This window comes from Myotis lucifugus, unplaced genomic scaffold (assembly GCF_000147115.1).
Source record: "Myotis lucifugus unplaced genomic scaffold, Myoluc2.0 scaffold_12, whole genome shotgun sequence".
NCBI classification, from domain to species: domain Eukaryota; kingdom Metazoa; phylum Chordata; class Mammalia; order Chiroptera; family Vespertilionidae; genus Myotis; species Myotis lucifugus.
Window position 1 is genome coordinate 8,280,580 of NW_005871060.1, and position 24,004 is coordinate 8,304,583.

Consider the following 24,004-nt stretch of genomic DNA (forward strand, 5'->3'; position numbering starts at 1 on the left):
GCAAGGCTGGTACAATATTCGAAAATCAATAAATGTGATATAACACATAAACAAACTGAAAGACAAAAATCACATGATCATATCAATAGATCAGAAAAAGTAAACAAAAATCCAACAACCATTTTTGATAAAAACCATCAGCACAGTGGAAATAGAAGGAACATATCTCAATATAATAAAGGCCATATATGACAAGCCTACAGCGAACATCATACTCAATGGGCAAAAACTAAAACCACTCCCCCTAAAGACAGGAACAAGGCAGGGATGTCCACTTTTAACACTCTTATTCAACATAGCACTGGAAGTGCTAGCCATAGCGACCAGATAGGAAAAATACATAAAAAGCATCCAAATTGACAAGGAGGAAGTAAAACTCTCATTATTTGCAGATGACATGATATTGTACATAGAAAACCCTAAAGAAGCTACCAAAAGACTAGATTTAATAAATGAATTTGGCAATGTAGCAGGATACAAAATTAATACCCAGAAATCGATGGCATTTTTATACACCAATAATGAATTCTCAGAAAGAGAAACTAAACAAATAATCTCATTTATCATTGCAACAAAAAAATTAAGATACTTAGGAATAAACTTAATCAAGGAGGCAAAAGACCTGTACTCAGAAAACTATAGGACATTGAAAAAGAGATAGAGGAAGATATAAACAAGTGGGAGAATATACAATATTCATGGATTGCTAGAATTAACATTATTAAAATGTCCATACTACTCAAAGCAATCTACAGATTCCATGAAATCCCCATTAAATTACCAAAACCATATTTCACAGATCTAAACTCCAAAAATTTATGTGGAACCAAAAAAAGACCCCACATAGCCACAGCAATCTTGGGAAAGAAGAACAAAATTGGAGGGATTACAATACCAGATATCAAGTTATACTACAAAACCACTGTAGTCACAACAGCCTGGTACTAGCACAAGAACAGGCATATAGCTCAATAAAATAGAACATTGACCTAAGCCATTATGGACAATTAATATTTGACAAAGGAGGCAAGAGCATACAATGAAGTCAATACAGTCTCTTCAATAAATGGTGCTGGGACAGATACATGTAAAAAAAATGAAACTAGACCACCAACTTACACCAAACACAAGAATAAACTAAAAATGGATGAAAGACTTAAATGTAAGATGTGAAACCATAAAAATCCTAGAAGAAACCATAGGCAGTAAAATCTCAGACATCTCTCATAGCAATGTTTTCGGATACATCTCCTGGGGCCGTGGTAGGCAAACCGCGGCTCATGAGCCACATGCGGCTCTTTGGCCCCTTGAGTGTGGCTCTTCCACACAATACCATGTTCGGGCGTGCACGTACAGTGCAATTGAAACTTCGTGGCCAATGCGCAGAAGTCGGTATTTTGTGGAAGAGCCAGTATTTTGTGGAAGAGCCACACTCAAGGGGCCAAAGAGCTGCATGTGGCTCGCGAGCTGTGGTTTGCCGACCACTGTCCTAGGGCAAAGGAAACTAAGGAGAAAATAAACAAATGGGACTACCTGAAAATACATGGCTTCTGCACAGCAAAAGAAACCATCAACAAAATGAAAAGGGGGTCCATTGTATGGGAGAACATATTTGGCAACATATTTGTCAAAACATATCTTATAAAGGGTTAATATTCCAAATATGTAAGGAGCTCATACAACTTAACAAAAGGAAGACAAGCAATCCAATTAAAAAATGGGCAAAGGACCTATATAGACACTTCTCCAAAGTGGACATACAGATAGCCAAGAGACTTGTGAAAAAACACTCAGTCACTGATCATCAGAGTGATGCATATTAAAACGACAATGAGGTACATACCATCTCACACCTGTCAGAATGGCTATCATTAAGAAATCAACAGGAATGTAGACTGGTGCAGCCACTGTGGAGAACAGTATGGAGTTTCCTCAAAGAATTAAAAATGGAACTCCCATTTGACCCAGTAATCCCACTTCTAGAAATATATCCCAAGAAATCAGAAACACCAATCAGAAAGGATATATGCACCCCTATGTTCATAGGAGCACAATTTACAATAGCTAAGATTTGGAAACAGCCTAAGTGCCCATCAGCAGATGAGTGGATTAGAAAACTGTGGTACATCTACACTATGGAATACTATGCTGCTGTAAAAAGGAAGGAACTCCTACCATTTGCAACAGCATGGATGGACCTGGAGAGCATTATGCTAAGTGAAATAAGTCAGTCAGAGAAAGAAAAATATCACATGATCTCACTCATTTGTGCAATTAATGAACAACATAAACTGGTGAACAAAAACAGATCCAGAGATAGAGAAGCATCAATCAGACCGTCAAACCTCAGAAGGAAGGCAGGGGAGGGTGGGGAGAAGGGGGAGAGATCAACCAAAGGACTTGTATACATGCATATAACCTAACCAATGGACACAGACACTACGGGGGTGAGGGAACTAATAGGGATGGGGTGGGAGGGCAATGGGGGGCTCAGGACACATAGTATGTAATACCTTAATCAATAAAGAAGAAAAATATATATAAAAAAGAAAGAAACCAACAAATGACAAGTGCTGGCAAGGATGTGGAGAAAAGGGAACTCTAGTATACTGCTGGTGGGAATGCAGACTGGTGCAGCCACTATGCAAAACATTATGGAGTTCCCTCAAAAAATTAAAAATGGAACTGCCATTTGACCCAGTGATCCCACTTTTAGGAATATATCGTAAGAAACCCAAAACACCAATGAGAAAGAATGTGTGCAACCCTATGTTCATAGCAGCACAATTTACAGCTAAGATCTGGAAACAACCCAAGTGCTTATCAGTAGATGAGTGGCCAAAAAGTCTGTGGTACATTTACACCATGGAATACTATGCAGCTGTAAAAAAGAAGGATTTCTTACCCTTTGAGATAGCATGGGGGACCTGGAGAGTATTGTGCTAAGCAAAATAGGCCAGTCAGAGAAAGACAAGTATCATATGATCTCATTCATATGTGGAATCTAATGAACAAAATAAACTGATGGACAAAACAGATCCAGAGATAGAAGCATGTAACAGACTGTCAAACCTCAGAGGAAAGGTGGGGATGAGTGGGCGTGTAGAGATCAACCAAAGAACTTGCATGCATATATGCATAACCCGTGGACACAGACAATAGGGTGTGAAGGCTTAAGGCAGGGGCTGGAGGTGGGCTAGAAGCAAAGGGGGTAAAGGGAGCATAGATCATACTTTCTACATAAAGCTTTTTTTAAAAAAGAAATGACTGAAAAGTTTTCTAGAAAGAGCTTACTTGCACCCCACTATGAAGTCTCATTGTGTGCTAGATTGGGATCAGGTAAGAAAAAAAATGGAAAAGAAGATGCCTGGAGTTTAGCCTTTGTGTTTTGTTTCTTCTGAATTCCAATAGAATGTGGTGTTGCTTTAGAGTTAGCTCAAAGTTGTTTGGTCTTTGTTTTTGTTTTTTTAAAATATATTTTATTGATTTTTTACAGAGAGGAGGGGAGTGGGATAGCGAGTTAGAAACATCAATGAGAGAGAAACATCGATCAGCTGCCTCCTGCATGCCCCCCACTGGGGATGTGCCCACAACCAAGGTTCATGCCCTTGACCAGAATCGAACCTGGGACCCTTCAGTCCGCAGGCCGATGCTCTATCTACTGAGCCAAACCGGTTAGGGCAGTTGTTGGGGAATTCTCTTGATTTAACTTGAGAGTTAAAAATGATTCCAATGTGCTAAGAGAGTGTGAAGATCTAACCACACCATGTCTTGAAAGCAGTCACAGATTTTCATTGACCCATACTCAAGATTCAAGTTTTCTGACTTTTGTAGATCTCAGGCCACCTTCCTACTTGGTCCCTATCATTTTATTATGAATGATTAGGTAACTCAAGTGGAATCAAGTATTTAAAAATGCTTTGCTTTCAGAGCTATTTGAGGGTCACTCTCAATGGTAGATTCTTATCCCTCTTTATTTACTTTTATTAACAGTACAGGCATAGCACTTTTATTAAACCTAGGATAAACTTCAACCTATTAAAACAACAACAATAAAATAAAACATTTACCACTTCTCACTCTACTCACAAATAAGGTATTAGTTGACTGAATGCTCCTTCTAAAAATTTTGCCCATTTTTTGGGGGGGATAAGCTGCAACTCTGGGTTTCATACCTATTCAGTGGATTACAATGATTGCATAGCCGTGATAGAGATGTGATTAGTATGAGGTTACTAATTTTATTATTTCAGCAATTATAGACTTATGCTATGTCCTTGTAAAATATGTATTTCCATAAATGACTATTTTGATAACTGTCTCCATTTTTCTCAATTCGGTGTTAGAGATTTTGGGAGACACTTCTCCCAGCAGCACTGCATTTCTTCATTATCCTCAAGCAAGCAGATTGGCTGGAAGGGTGGCACAGAACAATAAAGATGTCAGAAACAGATTATAGGAGGCTTAAATAACTCACTACCTTTTTTTCTTGTCTAACACGACATTCCAAGTTCAATAAGAGAAGTTATCTGTCTGAATAAAAAATGGGTGTGCAGAGAGTGGTTCAGAATTTGTTTTGCCCATCAAATGAATCCTTGAAAAATCCCCAGAAAAATCCCGCATTAGATATGAAAGAATTCTTCCTTCTTAAGGGAGTTGTGGTAGCAATAGATCATGACCACTGTTTCCAAGCCAAGCAAGCCAAGGTCACTGCAACCTTTCTGTCTAGTTGCCTCCGAGGGAAGGCAGAACACAGGCACATCCCCTGCTTGAAACCTCTTTGTTTTGCTTCCTTTTACATCAAAAGGATTGGCTCTGACCATGGGAGAGGTTGTAATAGGATTTTCACCCTGACAGGAGGTTGTAATTAGATTTCTCAGCAGGCCTACAAGTTCTGTCCCTGGAAAAATAAGGAAAGGGGCCTGAATATTTTTCCTGTAGCTGGAGAGGTAGCCCAGGCAAGCGTGCAGAGATTGGTCTGAAAGGCACAGGCAGAAAGGGCTATGCCTGTGTCCAGCACCTCCAAGACAGAGTGCATGGCCCTTCAGGTGGGGGTAGGAAAGCCGTGCATGTAAGAGCAAATATTCCTTGGACATTGCATTTGTTAAGGAACATAGGATATTTCTGTGAATGAAACCCTCTGATTCCTGGTGTCCTAAAATTTCTATCTCCCAGAGAAAGGGAGGGCACTTAAAGTTTGGAACATCCTAGAACATCACTCTCCATCTAGATTTAGAAGTGAATTTGCACACAAAAAACCAGAATAGGCTTTGGGTAATCTGGTTCATTTTGAGTTCTTATTTGTAACCAGAGGCCCAGTGCACAAAAATTTGTGCACTCGGGAGGGTCCCTCAGCCCGGCCTGTGCCCTCTCACAGTCTGGGACCCCTTGGAGGATGTCCACCTGCTGGCTTAGGCCTGCTCCCTGGAGGAGCAGGTTCAAGCTGACAGTCAGACATCCCTCTGGAAGCCCGGCAGCCCTCGGGGGATGTCCACTTACCAGCAGGGAGCAGACCTAAGCTGTAGTCGGACATCCTTAGTGCTGCTGAGGAGGCAGGAGAAGCTCCCACCACCACCGCTGTACTGGCAGCCATCAGCCTGCCTTGTGGCTGAGCAGAGCTCCCCCTGTGGGAGCACACTGACCACCAAGGGGCAGCTCCTGCATTGAGCGTCTGCCCCCTGGTGGTCAGTGTGTGTCATAGTGACCAGTCATTCCCAGTCCTTCTGCTGTTAGGGTCAATTTGCATATTACCCTTTTATTGTATAGGATAGAGGCCTGGTGCATGGGTGGGGGCCGGCTGGTTTTCCCTGAAGGGTGTCCCAGATCAGGGTGGGGGTCCTGCTGGGGTGCCTGGCCAGCCTGGGTGAGGGGCTGATGGGTGTTTGCAGGCTGGTCACACCCCCTTCAGGGTGGGGGTCCCCACTGGGGTGCCTGGCCAGCTTGGGTGAGGGGCTGATGGCTGTTTGCAGGCTGGTTAAGCCCCCCCAGTGGGGACCCTCACCCCATGGAGGTTTGGCCAGCCTGGGTGAGGGGCTGATGGCTGTTTTCAAGCTGGCCACACCCCCTTTAGGGTGGGGGGGTCCCCACTGGGGTGCCTGGCCAGTCTGGGTGAGGGGCTGAGGGCCGTTTTCAGGCTGGCCAAGCCCCCAGGAGACGGGAGCTCCCAGCCTCCCCTATTTTTCTTTTTTTTTATTCTGGGATTTATTTACCTTCTATAATTGAAACTTTGTAGCCTTGAGAGGAGCTCAGAGCCAGCCAGGGTGGGCAGGAGGGAAGCTTGGCTTCCTCCATTGCCAGGGGCAACCCAAGCCTCCTGCTCGCTCCAGCTCCGTGGCCACGGCTGGCTGAAAGCAGGTATCTGGGGTTTATTTACCTTCTATAATTGAAACTTTATTGCTTTGAGTGGAGCTCAGAGCCAGCCGCGGCAGGTGGGAAGCTTGGCTTCCTCCATCATTGGGGCAACCAAGCCTCCTGCTTGCTCCAGCTCCATGGCTGCTTGCTGCCATTTTGATTGGATTAATTTGCATATAGTCGCTCTGATTGTCTGGTGGGCGTGGCTTAAGGCATGGCGAAGGTACGGTCAATTTGCATGTTTGTCTTTTATTAGTGTAGATTGGTTCCATTTTAGTTTCTATAATAATTTCTAGAAGTTTAAGTTAGAATAAGATTAGGTCAGAGTAGATTTTTGTATTTGATTTCTAGTCAGTTTCTATAGCTTTTAAAGAACATTAATATAATTAATTTAGATCATTAATTTAAATTTACATTTAATATAGTAAATGTTATTTTTGAAGTTCTGCATGTTGCCTTGCCACTTAAATCTACTTACCCTAACCATCTGTCTCCACTGAGCACTTCGTGTCTCACTATACCTCTTCTCTCTCTTTACTTTCCTTCTCTTTCTTTTTCTCTCAAGCGTTTAAAAAGCTGTCTGACCACTGAACTTGAGTGGCCACCCATGCCTCCAAAGGGAGGAACAGGCTTGGGGACTATTGTTTTCCCTCACTGTATTAGCCATAACAATGGCTCCTAGGACATTTCAGTGCTGGGGGTTATCGCTCCAAGTCCTTCTAATTGAATTTTCCTCATTTTGCCTGAGTTCCTCTCCAGTCATTGGCTCCTTGGTTGGCAACCTCAGCCAAACTTGCAAGTCCTCCTCCTTTCCTTCTGGACCAAGGAAACTTGCTTCAGCATGCTTGGTTTTCAAGGCAGATGGGTAGTACTTAATTGTTCATCCTATCTGGTCTCAAGGTGAAAGACATACCACATACCCTAGAAGAAGGAGAGGTTTCCCCCATTATTGTATTTTTCTTCCCACTATTGGCATATCACTTCCTGGAGTCTGTACATTCACACTTCCAAATAAGGACAGGTATCTTCTGTTGAATTCGTTTATATCAGAGGAAGCCTGTAGGCTGCTATTTTTGGTAATTACTATAACTATGAAAAAATTTTCTTTCAGGGAAATGTAGTAAACAAAATGATTATTGTAAGTGCTTCATAGTCATCCTCAAACAGACCATTCTCCTTCACCCTATCTTTATATGATAGCCAAAGCCTTCGGTATCAGAGAGAAAATCCTTTAGTCTTATTTTGGCTAACATATACCTGTTATTACCTGATCTGGAGTTAACACTGATGCTTTAGGGCTTTTAGAATATTAATGAGCCTCTCGGGAGAGCTTTACAGCTTGGGGTTAAAGTCATCTGAAGGATTAAAAAAGATGCTCTTCTATTTCGAGTTCTCGGTTGAGTCACCACTATCGGACATCAAGATGTCCAGCCCCGTGCGTGTATATAATACACTCAGTCTCAAAGTACAGACTTTTCTGGAGTTCTGACCTTCATTCTTCCTAACTGAACCTTTCACCATGGGGGTCTGAGCTAGTGTTAAACATGGGTCATGCCTATAGGAACTTTAACTCTAACCAGAATTCAACAAAAATGGTAAAGATACACATTAAATCAAGGAGAGGATAAATACCTATAGTGCTCAGGTAAGAGGACATTATGCGGAGTTGCTTGGGGTCTGCATTTCTCACTGCTCTGCCCTTTGTGCAGAGGCGCTGACCTTCTGTTTGTTCCTGGAATAGGCCATGACCCCTCCTGCTGCAGGGTCTTTGTGCAAAGTGTTTACCCTCTCGGAATCCTCCTGTCAGCATCCACTCACCCCAACTACCACCACCCAACATATACCCAGCCCCACACCACAGAGTTAACCTTGTTTAACCTTTGGATCAAGGAAAGCCATCACTGACCTTGAGCAGAGGTCAGGCTCTTCACATACTTAGAACAAAAGTGCTTTGCCTTCTTAGCACTTACTTCAGTGTATAATTATATGAAATGCACATTAGATATAATTTGAAAATTTTCACCCCCTAAAATCACGCTATAAAAAAGAGAGACTTGTTTTTATATTCCAGTCATTCTGAGGTCTCTCACATTAAAGGCCATTTTCTCAAATACTTCATTTTGAACAACAAAGTACCATTTCAAGAAAACAGCCTAAGATGATCTCTAATAATGCTTATTTATGTTCTTAAGATGGTCACCATGACAATAAAAAAGGAGATAAAGATATTGAAAGCAGATTAGTAATTATTCTTGAGGTATGACTTCATTGCAAATGTTGGAACTGAACAATTTTAGAAAGCCACACTTTACAGACTACAGTGGATTCAAATAAGCCCTTTTTAAAGAGCCCTGGTAAAAGCAACCGAGTAAGCAATTACATGTAGAGATCCTTGCCAGAGAATGAGAATGCCTGCGTGGGGATCCAATGTGCGGCGTCAGCAGCTTTCTAAGATGTGCAAAACAAACAACATCCAGAGGATTGATGACATACTTGCGTGAAATAAGTACAGAGTGGATCCAGTGAGCAAGGCACTGATGTTAGAGTTGCATATAGAAAGCTTTAACAAAATTATTTCATGAAATAGGAGAATGTTAATCAGGATGAGAAGCATCTTCTTTACTCTTTATAAATGTAAAAAAAAACCCATTTCTTTTTTTTCTCTTTGGGAATTCAGTGGTTCACATTTATACAATAATGCTTATGAGGCCTTCGTTTATAACTGGGAGAGTCCAACTTGGAAAAAGCCATTCTTATTAGAGTTAGACCTCATGATGAAAAATATTAAGAGAACTACTACACTCTGAGCAGTTCAAGTCACTATTATTTCAGTTAATCCTACAATCTTAAGAATTTCCTGTTATCTCCATTTAACAATTAGGGGGAAGTGAAGCTTGTCAAGCTTAACAGCCAACCATTACCACTGTTCAGATACTGTAATAAGAGCCTTACATACACTATCTCATTCAATTCCCAAGATAACTTTATGACTATTGTTATCATCTCTATTTTACATATTAGAAAACAAAGGCAAAGAGTGGATACGATAAACAAACTAGAAAGTATGAGCGCCAGGATTCGAGTCCAGGCCGCCTGCCCCAGAATCCCCCTAGATAACCAACATACTATCACACATCGTGAAGTTGGGAGGAGGCGGTGGGAACTGGGAAAATGGATTTATTCCGGGTATGAAGTATGTGCTATGAAGTGAGGTCATTTTTCTTTCTCTTTCATTGCCTTCCCAGTTTTTCTCTTACACTCCACAGTGTTTTAGTAGTTTCCTTGTTCATTTTCTTAACATCTATTCATTGAATCTTTAAAGGAAACATTTAACTGCTGCAATTGGTATACATAACATGGTTGCATAATAGGAAGGAAACAAGCCAGGACTAGAGACTACATTTCTAAAGAAGGATTTTAAAGCAGGCTAAGAGTTATTTCACAGAGTGGTCACGAAACTCGAGTCTCTCCATACCCTTTCATTGCTATGACGACAGGCTGCTCCTGCTACATGTAGCCAGAAAAAGCAGCTGACATTTCAATGATAGGAACATAGGGGGAGAGGTTTACAAAAACAAAAACCAAGCCCTCTGGTTTGAATTTCAGTTAGAGAGGAAAACTACCCCCGAGAGCAAGTCAAAACCCCTATTCTTGCCTTTAGAAAAGATAAGAAAGGAGAAATGCTGGGGGCCTTCTCCCCTGTCCAAGTAGGCCAATAAAAGAGAATTAACTGCAAAGCAGCATTTCTTCTCACTCTCCCTAATGGCAATCCGAAACAGAAAACTCTCTTTGGTTTCATTTGACTTGGCCATTAAGAATCAACTAATTGATGAAGCATAAAGACTCACAGTTACACATGCTTCATGTTGAGGCCCCCAGGGGAATACAGTAGTGTCAGATTTTTTTTTTTTCATTTCTTTGGGTAAAAAAAAGATAATTCATTTAAAGAATATTTCTTTCTTGGTCCCCAGTTTTACTACCAGAAAAATCATTCCAAGTGCATAACCAAACACTGTGTGTTCAGTACTCTGTCAGGAGCTATATTTAGCATTAAAAAAATTCATTTAATTCCTACAAAAACCCAAGTTGTGGGTTGTATTATCACTATTTGCTTCATAAATGGGCAAGCTGAGTCTTGGAGGTGTGATGTGACTGCCAAGCTCACATCACAACCTGTAAGAGGCAGAGTCAGGATTCAAATCCAAGAGTGTTAGACTCCGAACCCATGCTCTAGCCATGCTGCTGTGCTGACTCTGAGGCAGAGACTTGGCATTGACATTTCATTACACAGCAAAGCTTGTACGTATAAGGAAGAAACCCCGAGGGAAAACCTGGTGCTAATTCCCTTTCCACGGGGTTCCAATCAGGACATGTAGGTAGCCTAGTGCTTTAATATTAGCTATGATCAATTGATCACTTCATATGTACCAGGAGTAGCTGTTTGCTTCACTAAATTATTACAACGTGTTTCTAATGTTATGATCCCCACTTCCGCAAATGAGGGAACTGAGGCGCAAAGAGTCCTTTGTCCAGAGCCTGGTAAAGCCCAGATGTGAACCAGGTCAGGATGCTCCCAGAGTCTTATTCAATTTATTATACCACCTACCCACAGTCGCTTTGTTCTCCAGAATTCTACCTTTTTAAATATATATATATATATTTATTGATTTCAGAGAGGAAAGGAGAGGGAAAGAGAGATAGAAACATCAATAACATCAATGATGAGAGGGAATCATTGATTGGCTGCCTCCTACATGCCTCCTTCTGGGGATCAATCCCATAATCCGGGCCTGTGCCCTTGACTGGAATCAAACCCGGGACCCTTCCATCTGCAGGCCGATGCTCTATCTACTGAGCCAAACCGCCTGGGGCTGTCTACCTTTCGATGCCCAGGACAAAAACCAGGCTAGCCCCAGGTGACCACCATTGCAGACTCAGCTTTTGGGGGAAGATGCCCTGTGGGCCCTGCATGAATGAGACTCTGGCCTAGTTGGGCATCTCTTGGGCAGCTAGGTCTACTGGGGAAATTCTCCTGGATATATGGGGTCCCCTTCTCCTTCGCTAAGGGTTGTTGCAGAATGATATGTGAAGTTAAAGGGCACCTGAAGTCTTTTAACAACAGTTTTTTATGTTCTTGGTGAAAAAAGATTCCCAACATGTTCGGAACATTGTGCTAAACTTCACTAAAATAGCAGTGTTTGCATAGTCTTACAAATCAACTGAATAAAAATAACACCCAGGCAAGAGGAAAAGAAAATGAATAGTTTTTTGGAGTCATCCAGATACATCACTATTTATTTTATTTTTGTCATTGCTATTTATTATTTTTACTTAGCTGATAACTGAAACTGCTCACGAGAAACTATTGGGGATTATATCCCAAAGGACCTGGAAAGGAAATCTAATACTCTAATTGCTAAATGGCAGTACAGAAAGTTCCTGAAAGATAAAAGGCAAGATTTATTAATAACATGTACATATTCTTTTCCAAAATGTGGAAAGCAGCATTAGTTGATTGGATGATAAGTAGATGAAACCCATGGCTTTGCTTTGCTAGATCTTGTTGAATGAAGAGAAATATGTACTTAAATCTTCCCAAGATGGGCGTTCCCCCCTTTTTTTTAAATAGTCCTCGTTAACAATGTTCATAACCATCAAGGTTTAGCTGTGAACTGAAAAAGCCGGTATCCATGAAAAAGGTGCAATTAAAAAAAAAAAAGATTTTTGCTGCGTTGGACCAAGGGAACATTTCTATGCAGTGTACTTCGGCCCTGGGCCAGAGGAGAGCTCAGCTACAAGGCCAAGGTGACATATTTAACCTCTTTGCAGATTAAAGGCTGTACGAGAGAGATACTCTTTCTGCAGTACCTCTTGGTTATACTATCAACAGTATCGATCAGCAGCTGAAAGCATGGTTTCCTCCTGCAGGGTGACCTCTAATACCAGGAAGAATGAATGAGCATGACTTGCATTTTAATTTTTATTTTAGAAGATAGAGCAAGAAATGATAGTGCCTTACAATATAAGAGCTGTCATAATCTCTTTAGCTCTTTAAGTCCCCTCCCTCTTTTCCCCTTCTTAAATAAGACATCATTGGGAATTAGAGAAATTTTATGTTATGTGTGTGAACATCTTAAAAATGAGAGAAGGAAATAAGAGACAATTTGTCATAAAACTATAAGAGTGAATCAGGAAAGGAAAAATAGTCACAATAACTAAAAAATAATCAAGGATGAATACTTGATTAGGGATTTGTCTACCTTTTGGAAAAGCAAAATGTTCCATTTCTACATTGCTGTTAAGCACAGACTGGGGCAATGGTGGTGATGAATAACTTCACATGATTTAGATATGGAAAATGCACAAATTGCTTTGATTTGAAAGTTTTTAAAAAGACTTTCATTATGATTTATTTAGTATAATTAGTAAAGTATTTCTACAAAACACAGCTCAGGGTTCAGACTTAACCAAGATCTGAATGAAATTCTAGCTGACAATAATTCTACATTTGTATTCTTGCTCTATACTAAAACCATCATTTATTAGTACTTGCTATTTAATCTTGGAGAAGAAAAGGAAACACGAATACAAGAGTTAAAATTCCCTATTAAGTAGCTTTTCTATAAATCATACAAAAGTTTAAAAAAAATAAATGAATGGCTTTGTATTAGTCAAAAATCTTAGATATTTTGATCAGATCATGCAAATCAGTTAAGCACATGCAATTAGATGATCGAGTAAACTTGTTAAAATTTACCTTCAGGTAGGCGGCTGGACCCAGAGCCTTAGCAGAAAATGGAAGTTGAATCCCCTCTTTGCACACAGCCAGTGAATAAAAGTTTGACAAATTCCCAATACTCTTTAAATCTCTTCCCTCATTAGCTTTGCTGCTTTGCACAGAAACACATTTGAGCCTATTGGAGTTGAAATTCTGCTGCTCTGTCAACTAGTCAGGGTCTGAGGTGACGGACCAGTTAGGAGGTGGCACCGGGTGTATTTCAGACTGTCATCGCTTTTGTTGCAGATTCCTGCAGTTCTCTGGCAGGCTGGCCTCTCGCGAGGGAGCGATGAGCTTTATGAGCAGTGCAAACCAACAGGGAGAGAGTTAACAGTCTTCCCCTCAAGCTCTTGTTCTCAGAAGCTCATAACTTGGCCAGAATATAAGCGCTTGGCTCTTTATGCATTTTTCTTCCTCCAAACAACTCTAAAAGGTTTTATAAGCAGGATCCCTTTTTAGGGGATTTTTATTTTAAGACTTTGAAAAGAAACTCCATGCTGTTCTTTCTTCCTAAAGGAAATTAGGGGTGGGGGTTAAGAAAGGAGAGAAGAATTGTAGCAGATGCATTTCCACATTGCTTAACTAGAAATTATTCTCAGGAAAACAGTCTGAATGTTAATAATAGCAGGGTACTTGAGATACTTTAACCTTTCTGTAAATGACCTTCAGAAATTTATGTATGGACAGAGCACCATTCCTTCATATTACAGATCACTTGTATGCTGATTCACAAATGTTGCAGGTCATAAACTATGCTTCCCCAACACAACTCCTTACTGAAACCCCTTGTATAATGATTGGTTTATAAGAAGGATTTTTCCCATAAGTAGGCATGCATTTATTTTTGATTTGACATTCTTGTTATTTATATATGAGTCTGATCTCCTCTACTGCTACTTCTACATTTATTGCACATTTATAATGCTCCAGACACTGTGCTAACATATTTGTTATTGTTAATCTTCACCGGAGGATATTTCCCATTGATTTTTAGTAAGAGTGGAATGAAAGGGGAGAGACAGAGAGAAACATTGATGTGAGAGAGACACATTGATTGGTTGTCTCATGCACACACCCAACCAGGGCCAGGGATGGAGCCTGCAACTGAGGTATGTGCCCTTGAATGAAATTGAACCCGGGACCCTTTGGTCTGTGGGCCAACACTCTATCCACTGAGCCAAACTGGCTAGGGTTGTGCTAACATTTTTTAAAAAAAATATTTTTATTGAGTTCAGAGAGGAAGGGAGAGGGAGTGAGAAATAGAAACATCAATGATGAGAGAAAATCATTGATTGACTGTCTCTTGCATGCCCCCTACTGGAGATTGAGCCCTAAAGCCGGGCATATGTCCTTGACCAGGATCAAACCTGAGACTCGGCTGGGGCTGCTAACATTTTTTTAATGCATTATTTTAGTTGGTCCTCACAATCTATATGAGGTGAGTATTAGTATGTTCCCACTTGAGGGAAGTGTATATAGTGATAAAGTATGCATGCTTTGAGGCCACGCATCCTGGGTTTGCATCCTGGGTCATACACTTCCTAATTGGTATATAACCTTCCTAAGCTTCAGCATCCATATCTATAGCATGGGGCTGTGTTGAGTTATTCAACCTCCAGGCTATAGGCTATAATACCTCCTGAGTGAGCTATGAGCTAGTTGAGGGTAGAAATGTGCCCCCTCTCTATTCTCCATGTGCCTAGCACAGTGCTTTGCATACTGTAAGTGCTTCATCAACATGGGGTGAATGGTTGTAATGTAATTTAATTTAGATTTTCTACATTTATGCCCAATTCAGGCCAAAAGCAAACCAACAACAAAAATAAATAAAAACCCACCTCTAGTTCTAGGTAAATCTGCCTTCAACAATTGCCTCCAAGCACTTTAGAAACCTTTGCCCTGTTTAGTTTTCAGAACACCACAAGAGAAAGGTAACAAGAATTATCTCTCTTTTGCAGTTGGGGAAATTTGGGAACAGAGGAAACTGGGCAATTTGCCCAGGAACTGAAAACAAGTCATGGCGCAGCTGGGAAGAGTCTCACGCCTCTAGAATCAGGATGACTTGTTTCAAGCTGCCTTTCCAGGCACAGGATGAAATGACGTGATGTCCTTTTGCCTCAGACAATGGGATGTTTTTCCTCAGCCAAGGTCTGGGGTGTGGACAGTCTCCTTGGAGAAAAGATCAAAGGGGTAGGCTGTATTTGACTTTGTTTCTCTGCCTCTGTGCACATCTGGGTCTGAGAAGTGTGGGAGATACAGACACCATTTCCCCAACACTCCTGAGGGCCACCGGTGTGGCGGGACTATTGCAGGGTATGCAGGACAAGCATTTCTCAAGATTTTGCCCAGTTTAGCTAAGGGAAATTTTTCTTGGACCCACAATGTCAACTCCTTATTCTAATACCATTCCCCACTTATTTGAGATAATTCTACGAGATTTATTTTAGGTGATTTATTTTAGGTCAATGAGAATATAGAGAAAGTTTTAGCTAGAGGGCAATGGAAGAAAAGATTTGACTGAAAACATATTTTTTCTAATACAAAAATTGGCATTTTATGCTTCTATGAAGTGATTGAAATGAAATTTCTTATAGAAATTTATGTTAACATAAAAAATAATTTGGATAGAGAAAACTGGATTTATCTCTTACTAGTAAATGTAAATATGTACCTAGGGGGTTCATTTGTAGATGGCAAAGCTTGAGAATTTCAACTCTGTTATACTGAATGTTTTCTCTAGGTCTTATTAACTTACAGCACTGTATTTCTTTTTTTCACTGTATTGCTTATAAATAGAAAATATAAAATTTTTAAAAATCCTAACCCCAGGCTATGTTTTTCATCATTTATAGAGAGAGAAGGAGAAAGAAGAGAGAGAGAGAGAGAGACAGAGAGAGAGAGAGAGAGAGAGAGAGAGAAACAGAGAAGCAGTGATCATAATCAAACCTACAACCTTTTGGTGTATGGGACGATGCTCCAACCAACTGAGCCACCTGGCAAGGGCACAACAATTTTGAAACAATAAAAGGACCTTGAATCCACAATGTCCTTTAAGTACGGTTTTATTTTGGGAATGTTCGTGGGCAAATATCCAAACTCTTATTGTTTCTTGCAGCTGTCCTTTATAAAATACAGCTCGTGAAGCTGAGGACAGTAAACCTACAACAATGCTCATTCAACAAATAAAGTTGGAGCTCAGATTGAGAAGCTTATCCAGTGTCTAAATGTGATGGGAGAACTTTGACTAATAAAGAACTTGTCACATCTCTGCATGTGAACTGACCTATATAACATCAGTATTGGGGAGAAGGGTTTAGTAAAGTCAACAGCAAAGCTTGCATATTTTTTAACCTTCTAGTGCTATGAGTCCCTTTGAGAGTTTGTTGAAAGCTGTGGGTAAGCTCCTAAAGCCTAGCTATGAACTCCTGCACTCAGGGGTTCCATGAAGTTAAGATCTTCTGATTCAAGTGAAGGACTAGAGAACCCAACAGTCAATCCTCAAGCATCGAATGAGGCTTTTTGTTATACATAGCACAGTTTCTGGGTGACATGAGAGAATATCATTATTCCTGCCTATTAAGGGTGTAAGAGACAAGGCATATACTCCTTGTCAGAAGGAAGCATGGCTCCCTGGGAGTAGTGGAAAGCCCCAGGAGGTAGTGAGTATAGATGAAGGAAAGTTGTAATGAAAATAGTGTTGATAATTATCTTGGCCAGGAGCCGGCATGTAGGACCCTCCTTGCTTACACCATGCACTAGTTTTCTAGGGATACCATAACAAAATACTGCACAGTGGGTGGCTTACATAACAGAAACTATTTTCTCACAGTTCTAGAGGCTAGAAGACCAAGATCAAGATGCTAACTGAGTTGGTTTCTCCCCAGACTTCTTTCCTCTGCTTGCAGATGGCTGTCTTCTCACATGGCCTTTTCTCTGTGCTCATGCATCCCTGGTGTCTCTTCCTCTTATTATAAGAATACAAGTCCTATTAGATTAGAGCTCCAACTTACGACCTAATGTAATCTTAATTAACTCTTTAAAGGCTCTATCTCCAAATTCAGCAACATTGGGGGTTAAGGTTTCAACATATAGGATTTTGGGATGATGGTGGGGGACACACAATTTAGTTCATAACACCTATAGGAAGGACCCTCCTCCTTGCTTACACCATGGGCTAGTTTGCTAGGGCTACTATAACAAAATACCACTCACTGGTAACTTAGATAACAGAATTTTCCACATGGTCTTTATTCTGTGTGTTCCTGTAGCCTAAGTTCTTCTAAGGACATCAGTCATATTTGTTGACCTAATTTAAAGACCTTATCTCCAAATATCGTCAATTTCAGAGATACTGGGGATTAGGAATTTAAGATATGAATTTTGGGGGAACACAATTCAGTCCATAACAGGAATCATTCTTCCTTTTCCTTGAAGAATAACACATGTTTGTAGCCATAATAAATTTTGGAAGTCTGACAGCCTTTATTTCATTCTGTCCCTCTTCCTGCTGGTATAATATTCTCAAGAAATTGTTGGTCTCCTGTGCACTCTATAGGGGTCCAAACCATCAGAAAAGAGGGTTCTTTCTAGATAAGTCCATCTGTATTTCTGGCTTCTGCTGAGAAGGTTGACCAGATCCATGGGTCACATTCACAAGCCTAGGTAGCAGAAGGTTGTCCAGCTATACCCTTGATGTTCTTTCGCTATCTGAAGGCTGAGAATTTTCAAAATCATTAAGTTCTACTTCATTTTTGAGAGTAGCTTCTTCCTCCACTTATCTCTTCCCTCTCACATTTTACTATAAACAGCAAGGGAAACAGGCTCTGCCTCCCATATGTTGGAAATCTCCTTAGCTCAATATTCAGGTTCATCACTTACAAGTTTTGCTTTCCACCCAATAGTAGAAGATAATTAAGCAAAGTTCCTGCTGATTTATAACAAGGACTGCCTTTTCTCTAGTGTCCAGTAACATGTTCATCATTCCCTCTGAGACCTCACCAGTATTACCTTTAACATTTATATTTCTACCAACATTTTGTTCATGATAATATATGCATTCTCTAAGATAGAATATTTCTCCGTGGTTCTCAATTCTTTCTAAGCCCTTACCAGAATCTCCTTTATGTTCACATTTCTATCAACAACCTCTTTAAGGAAATCTAGACTTTTTCTATCATATGCCTCAAAATTCTTCCAACCACTACCGATTATCTAATTCCAAAGTCACTTCCACATTTTTGGGAATTTGGTATAGCAGTGCCATTTATCAGTACAAAAACTTCTATTAGTTCCTAACAGTTGCCAGAACAAATAACCAAAAGTTGAATGGCTTAAAACAATAGGAATTTATTTTCTCAAAGTGCTAGGGGCTAGGAATCTGAAATCAGCAGGCACAGGCTCCTTAAGAATGCTTTAGGGAATAATCCTTCCTTACCTCTTCCTGGCTTCTGGTGGCTTCCAACAATCTCTGGCATTCCTTGGTTTGTAGCTGTATCATTCTAATCTCTACCTCTGTCTTCACATGGCTTTCTTCCCGCATGTGTCACCTCTGAATCTCTCTGTCCTATTTTCCTAGAAGGACACCAGTATTTGGATCTATGGTCCATCCTCATCCAGTATGACTTTATCTTAATTACATCTGCAAAGACCCTATTTCCAAATAAGGCTCCATTCACACGTACCAGGGGTTTGAAACATGAACATACCTTTCTAAGGGAAACATTTCAACCCACTACAAGGTTAAGTTGCAGATTTGACTCTAAACTTCTAGTTGACCAAAGGAATGAGGTAAATATGATTAGTGGTAGAATTCATAATGTAAAAAAAATTCAGAAAATACATGCAAGACACTAGGTAAAACAGCAAATGGTACCCTTACAGCATCCTTGCAATATCATGTTTCTTTTAGGTGTTTCCTATAGCATCCCTTGGTGGATAGGTAATGGAAAAGGGCTGAAGTGCAATTAAGTAAAGACATTTTGTGAGACAGTGACAAATAATCTGTGATATTTGTTCTTCAATATTGACATCTGCAAAACTCAAAACTCAAGAAAACAAACAAAAAATACACAACAACACACTACACTAAAAATAACAACAACAAACCCAAAAAACTAACTGCTATTTGTAATAATTCTTACCTTTGGTCTGTGGGTTCAGTTTGAACCTAGTTGTCCCATCTAAAAAATATATATAGCTTTACTTCAGAACTGATAAATTCTAAATTGAAGAACAATAGGAGTTGAAGTTCAATGTCTGCCATTTTCTTGTACCTCCAATCTTTTGTGCTTACCTCCCTATCAGGTGCCAGATTAACAAAGTATATTCAGCAGGCCTAATAGGATCGTGCTAATCACTGATGCCATTGAATACTACCAGAAATAAGTTCTACTACCTGGCAATCTAAATTACACCAATCAAATCCTTGGAAGATAAAGCCCATGTTCAAAATCCTTCTTTTCTCTGGAAAAGAAGGATTGATTCAGAGAGCAATTCCCAGCTCTGAGACTTTCTAGCTGTGTGACCTTAGGCAAATTACCTAACCTCTCTGTGTCTCCGTGTCTTATCTGTCAAATGAGGATGATAGTCATACCTACTTCATAGGGTCATTTTGAGGAAAAGAGGTGCTTTGTCCAACTGTGACTGGACTAGGGTTTAATAAATAATGATGATGATGATGATGAAGGCCATCAATATGGAAGCCGAATGTTGCTGGAGATTGTCATGGAGCCTTCTGTAATAGACATTAGAACGCCTCCTCTTTTCACATATACTTTGTGAGGGATGATGACTTTCATGCAGAGGGATGAAACACATCCTTTTAGTCAAGCTCTGTAAACACAGCAGCTGCTCACATCAATCCCTGGAGTCCTACGTTCCCGTCTTTTTTCAGACCGAACCCTCATTGAGTTTGGAAAACAGGGGTGAGCTACACACTAGCAATGTGAACTGTGTAGCTGCTCTCTTGTTCCAACCTTACCTTGGGAGAGACTTTGAGCCCAATCCATCAAATGGCCTGGTGTGCCGATCTCTTGTCCAAGTGAGCTGCAGCTGCATCTCTTCATATTTCTGTGCATTTGACCTGCAGGATGTGTCTCGTTTACCAAGACTGGAGTTTATATTCAGGCCTTCTCACGGGTGAGGTCACTTGCAGTTGCTAGCCAAAAGCTGCCCCACTCCAAGTCTGTCTGATGTTTTTTTGGCTCCTGTGTTAAGTTCCCAGAGCAAGATGTTTTAGACTAAGAAGGACTGTTTGTGTGATGAAGCAATCCTACTCTGGAGATTTGTTCCAGTGGTTGTGCTTTCTTCTAGGTTTTGAGCAACAGCATTTGTATTTTTCTAAATATTTCAGTTGTGAAAGAGACCTGAGCTGTTATAGAGATTTCGTGTGATTTGGATGTACATGTGAGAGCTGGTGATACTACACTGAAGCTCTAAGCTGTAGCAAATGGTAGGAGAACCAGGCTAGGACTGGTTGGAGTTTTCACTGGCATTAATGGGCTGGCCACTCAAACGGAGACAATGTGAACAATTTGTACCATGTCTGTTCTCTCTAGTATTTCTCAAAAATTTCTTTCATTATCACTTTCCCAAGGGGTTTTTTGAATATGTTTTTTCCTGTCTCCACCCTCCCCCCACTCCATGAAGTTGTAATGCCACAGATATACTGTATATCCATTTATGTACTATATCTATAACTGTAGTACATATATATTTTAAAAATAATAGGATTTTTCACCCCTCCCAAGAACCAATTTTGTCCCCTTGACTAATGAGCCTCACCAATTGACTGAAACACAACTCACACATAAAAATGTGCAGATTACTGTGGTGTGATCAATTACTGTGGGTGGAGAAACTTAGTCATAAATGTTTCCCTATTGAACTCTATAAAATACTTATAATAGTATTCATTACTCCAAAAAGTTTATGAAGGAACAAGTTGGAATAACTTTTGAAAACATTATAGTTGCTTTTCTGAGGAAATGCAATATTTTAATGATTACAATTTTTTCATCTTGTTAGCACTTCTCATGTTGTGTGTTAATAGTTGAGATTCAGCAAAAATAGCAGGACAAATATCTCTTGTACATGCTTGCAATAGCTTCTCACTGCCTACCAAGTCAGTTCTAAACTCAGGAGCCAGCCATTTAAGGCCATGTGCCCCTGCATGCATTATCTTCCCTTCACTCTTTCCTTGCTTTGTAATTTTCTGCCTTGATGCTTTTGCTTGGTAGTTCCCTCTGCCTGTAACCTTCATCCTTAATTCCTATCATTTTTCAAGGTCCAACATAGATGTGTCCTTTCCAAGAAGCCTTCTCTGCTACCTCTGATAAGAAGTTATTTTTTCTCTGGATGTCAATAGTCTCTCTTTCTCTCTCTCTCTCTCTCTCTCTCTCTCTCTCTCTCTCTCTCTCCACATATATATATATATGTGTATATATATATATATATATCTCCTATATAATAAAGAGGTAATATGCAAATTAACCCTCACGCCCTCACAAAGATAGCTGCCTACGACCAGGCCTGCAGGGGGGTTAGTGAGGAACAACCAAACAACTGAACAGCAGGCTGCATGGGGCAACCATGTTGGCAGGGGGGCTGTGAGGGGCAACCAGGCTGGTCGATGGGGGCAGTTGGGGGCAACCAGGCCAGCAGGGAGGGGCAGTTAGGGGTGACCAGGTAGGCAGGCAGGTGAGCCATTAGGAGCCAGTGGTCCAGGATTGTGAGAGTGATGTCTGGATTGGAGAGGGTGCAGTGTGGGCTAGGGGACCCCCCACCCCCCAGTGCATGAATTTCATGCACTGGGCCTCTAGTATATATATATAATTTATCTTTATTGTTGAGAGTAATACAGATGTCTCCCATTGACCCCTTCCATCCAGTTCCTGCCCCACCCCAGGCCTTCACCACACTATTGTGTTTCCATGGGTTAGGCATATAATTAGTATATATTTTTAAATGTTAAAATGTAATTGGCTTTATTGACCAATTTATGAATTGGGCAGCATTCCATTGAGCAAGTAAAAAGGAGCTTCAAGGAGCTACAGAAAAGGAAAGGTGTTTAAAGGTGAGACAAGGAAGTAAAAAACTTAAAAAAGGATTGTTTCTGGAGAGGTCACCTCATTTGGGGGGACAATGGGATCTATTAGGCAGATTACCTCACTGATGCAGACAAGAAAATTCCAGATTAACCACTTAAGATGACGTTCCTGGGAGAGGCTGAAACTGAAATCAGGTTAGGTATTAGCATTAGATCTTGGTTTCAACAGCTTATTTTAAAAAAGATTTTTTATTGTAGTAAAATACATATAAGATGAAATGTACCACCATACGCATTTTAAGTGTACAGTTCAGTGATATTAAATATACAAATACATTAAATATACAAATAAAAAATACATTCATGACAGTGTGCAACCATCAGCAAGCACTACCTAGCTCCATAACTCTCCATCTTGTAAAACTGGAACTCTGTACCCATTAGACAATAACCCCCATTTCCTCCCTCCCCTCAAAGCTGGCAACAAGGTTTCTATTTCTGTCCCTATGATTTTGACTACTCTGAGCATCTCATATGAGTGCAACCATACAGTATTTATCTTTTTGTGACTGGCTTATTTTACTTAGCACAATGTCATCCATGTTGTAGCATGCATCAGAATTCCTTTCCTTTTTAAGGCTGAATAACATCCCATTGTATGCATATACCACATTTAGCTTATTCACAGTGACAGATAGCATCTGTCAATAGACATAGTATTGCTTCTACATTTTTGCTATTGCAAGTAATTGCTATGAACATGATGTACAAATGTTTCTTTGAGACCCTGTTTTCAATTCTCTTGGGTATATACCCAGGAAGGGTATTGCTGGGCCATATGGTAATTCTATTTTAAGTGTTTTTGGGAATAGTTATATTGTTTTCCACAGAGGCTGTAGCATTTATATTCTCTGCAGCAGTGCATAAGGGTTTCAATTTCTCCTTATCCTGGCCAACATTTGTTATTTTTTGGATTTTTTTTTATGATAACCATTCTAATGGATGCTACAGGAGCTGAGCAGGGCTTTTGAGGGTGGAACATTGTGGACCTCACTCATTCATAGGGTCACCAGGAGTTGAGCAGACTCAATGGCACAGAATGCACACACCACTCTAATGGGTCTGAGGTGAATAGCATATTTTTTTATGAAGTGCTCAGAGCACCTGACACAGAGTAAGTGCTATGTGCATATTAGTCCTGCACTAGAATGTACTGACTCAGAAAAAGCAGCACATCATCTGTCACCCTTCACGTCCTATCTCTGGCTTTGTCCTGTGTCACAGGGAAATAACATATTAATTCAATTTGGGGGGTATTTATCACTTTCATCCTGTAATAGAGTTATATTATACAGGTTACTGCTCCCCTATTAGATAGTATTTTAAAACTGAGATTATTTCTTATGTGACCTTGCTTTCCTTCAGTGGTAATTAAACTCAATAAATATATGTAAAATGAGCATTTTGTGACTGTTGATTGCTTCACCCACCAGATCATTCCTTCCCACACTCTCTAAAAGTTTCAGATCTACTGGTGTGCTAGTTGAAGGGCACAGATTGAGAAAAGGCCAATCGAGTTAAGGAAGGGTAATGAGCAAGGGATGGTCAGGCCTCTCATGTGTGTGCATCAAACCTTCCACCAGCTTTAGGTCAAATGCTGAGCTTTTTACACAGTGATAATTGCAAATTTAATACAACACCTATTGACCTTTGTTTTAAGGGAATGCTACTGCCCCACCCTGTTAAATATCATACCAGTTGTCTAAAAAAAAGAAAAAAAAAGAAAAAAATTGGTCTCACCTTCTAGAGAACTAAGGAATAAATGATTC

General features: G+C 40.2%; 1 protein-coding gene across 1 annotated transcript in view; it reads right to left on the minus strand.

The window, feature by feature from the left end:
* The window catches only part of SPARCL1 (SPARC like 1), a 56,427-nt gene extending 36,193 nt beyond the window's left edge, over nt 1-20,234 (minus strand). The window contains 1 exon segment of the mRNA XM_006084595.3: nt 20,109-20,234. Within this exon segment, the coding sequence (XP_006084657.1) occupies nt 20,109-20,205 (97 nt within the window). The 5' untranslated portion in view covers nt 20,206-20,234.
* Between the last annotated feature and the right edge of the window lie 3,770 nt (nt 20,235-24,004).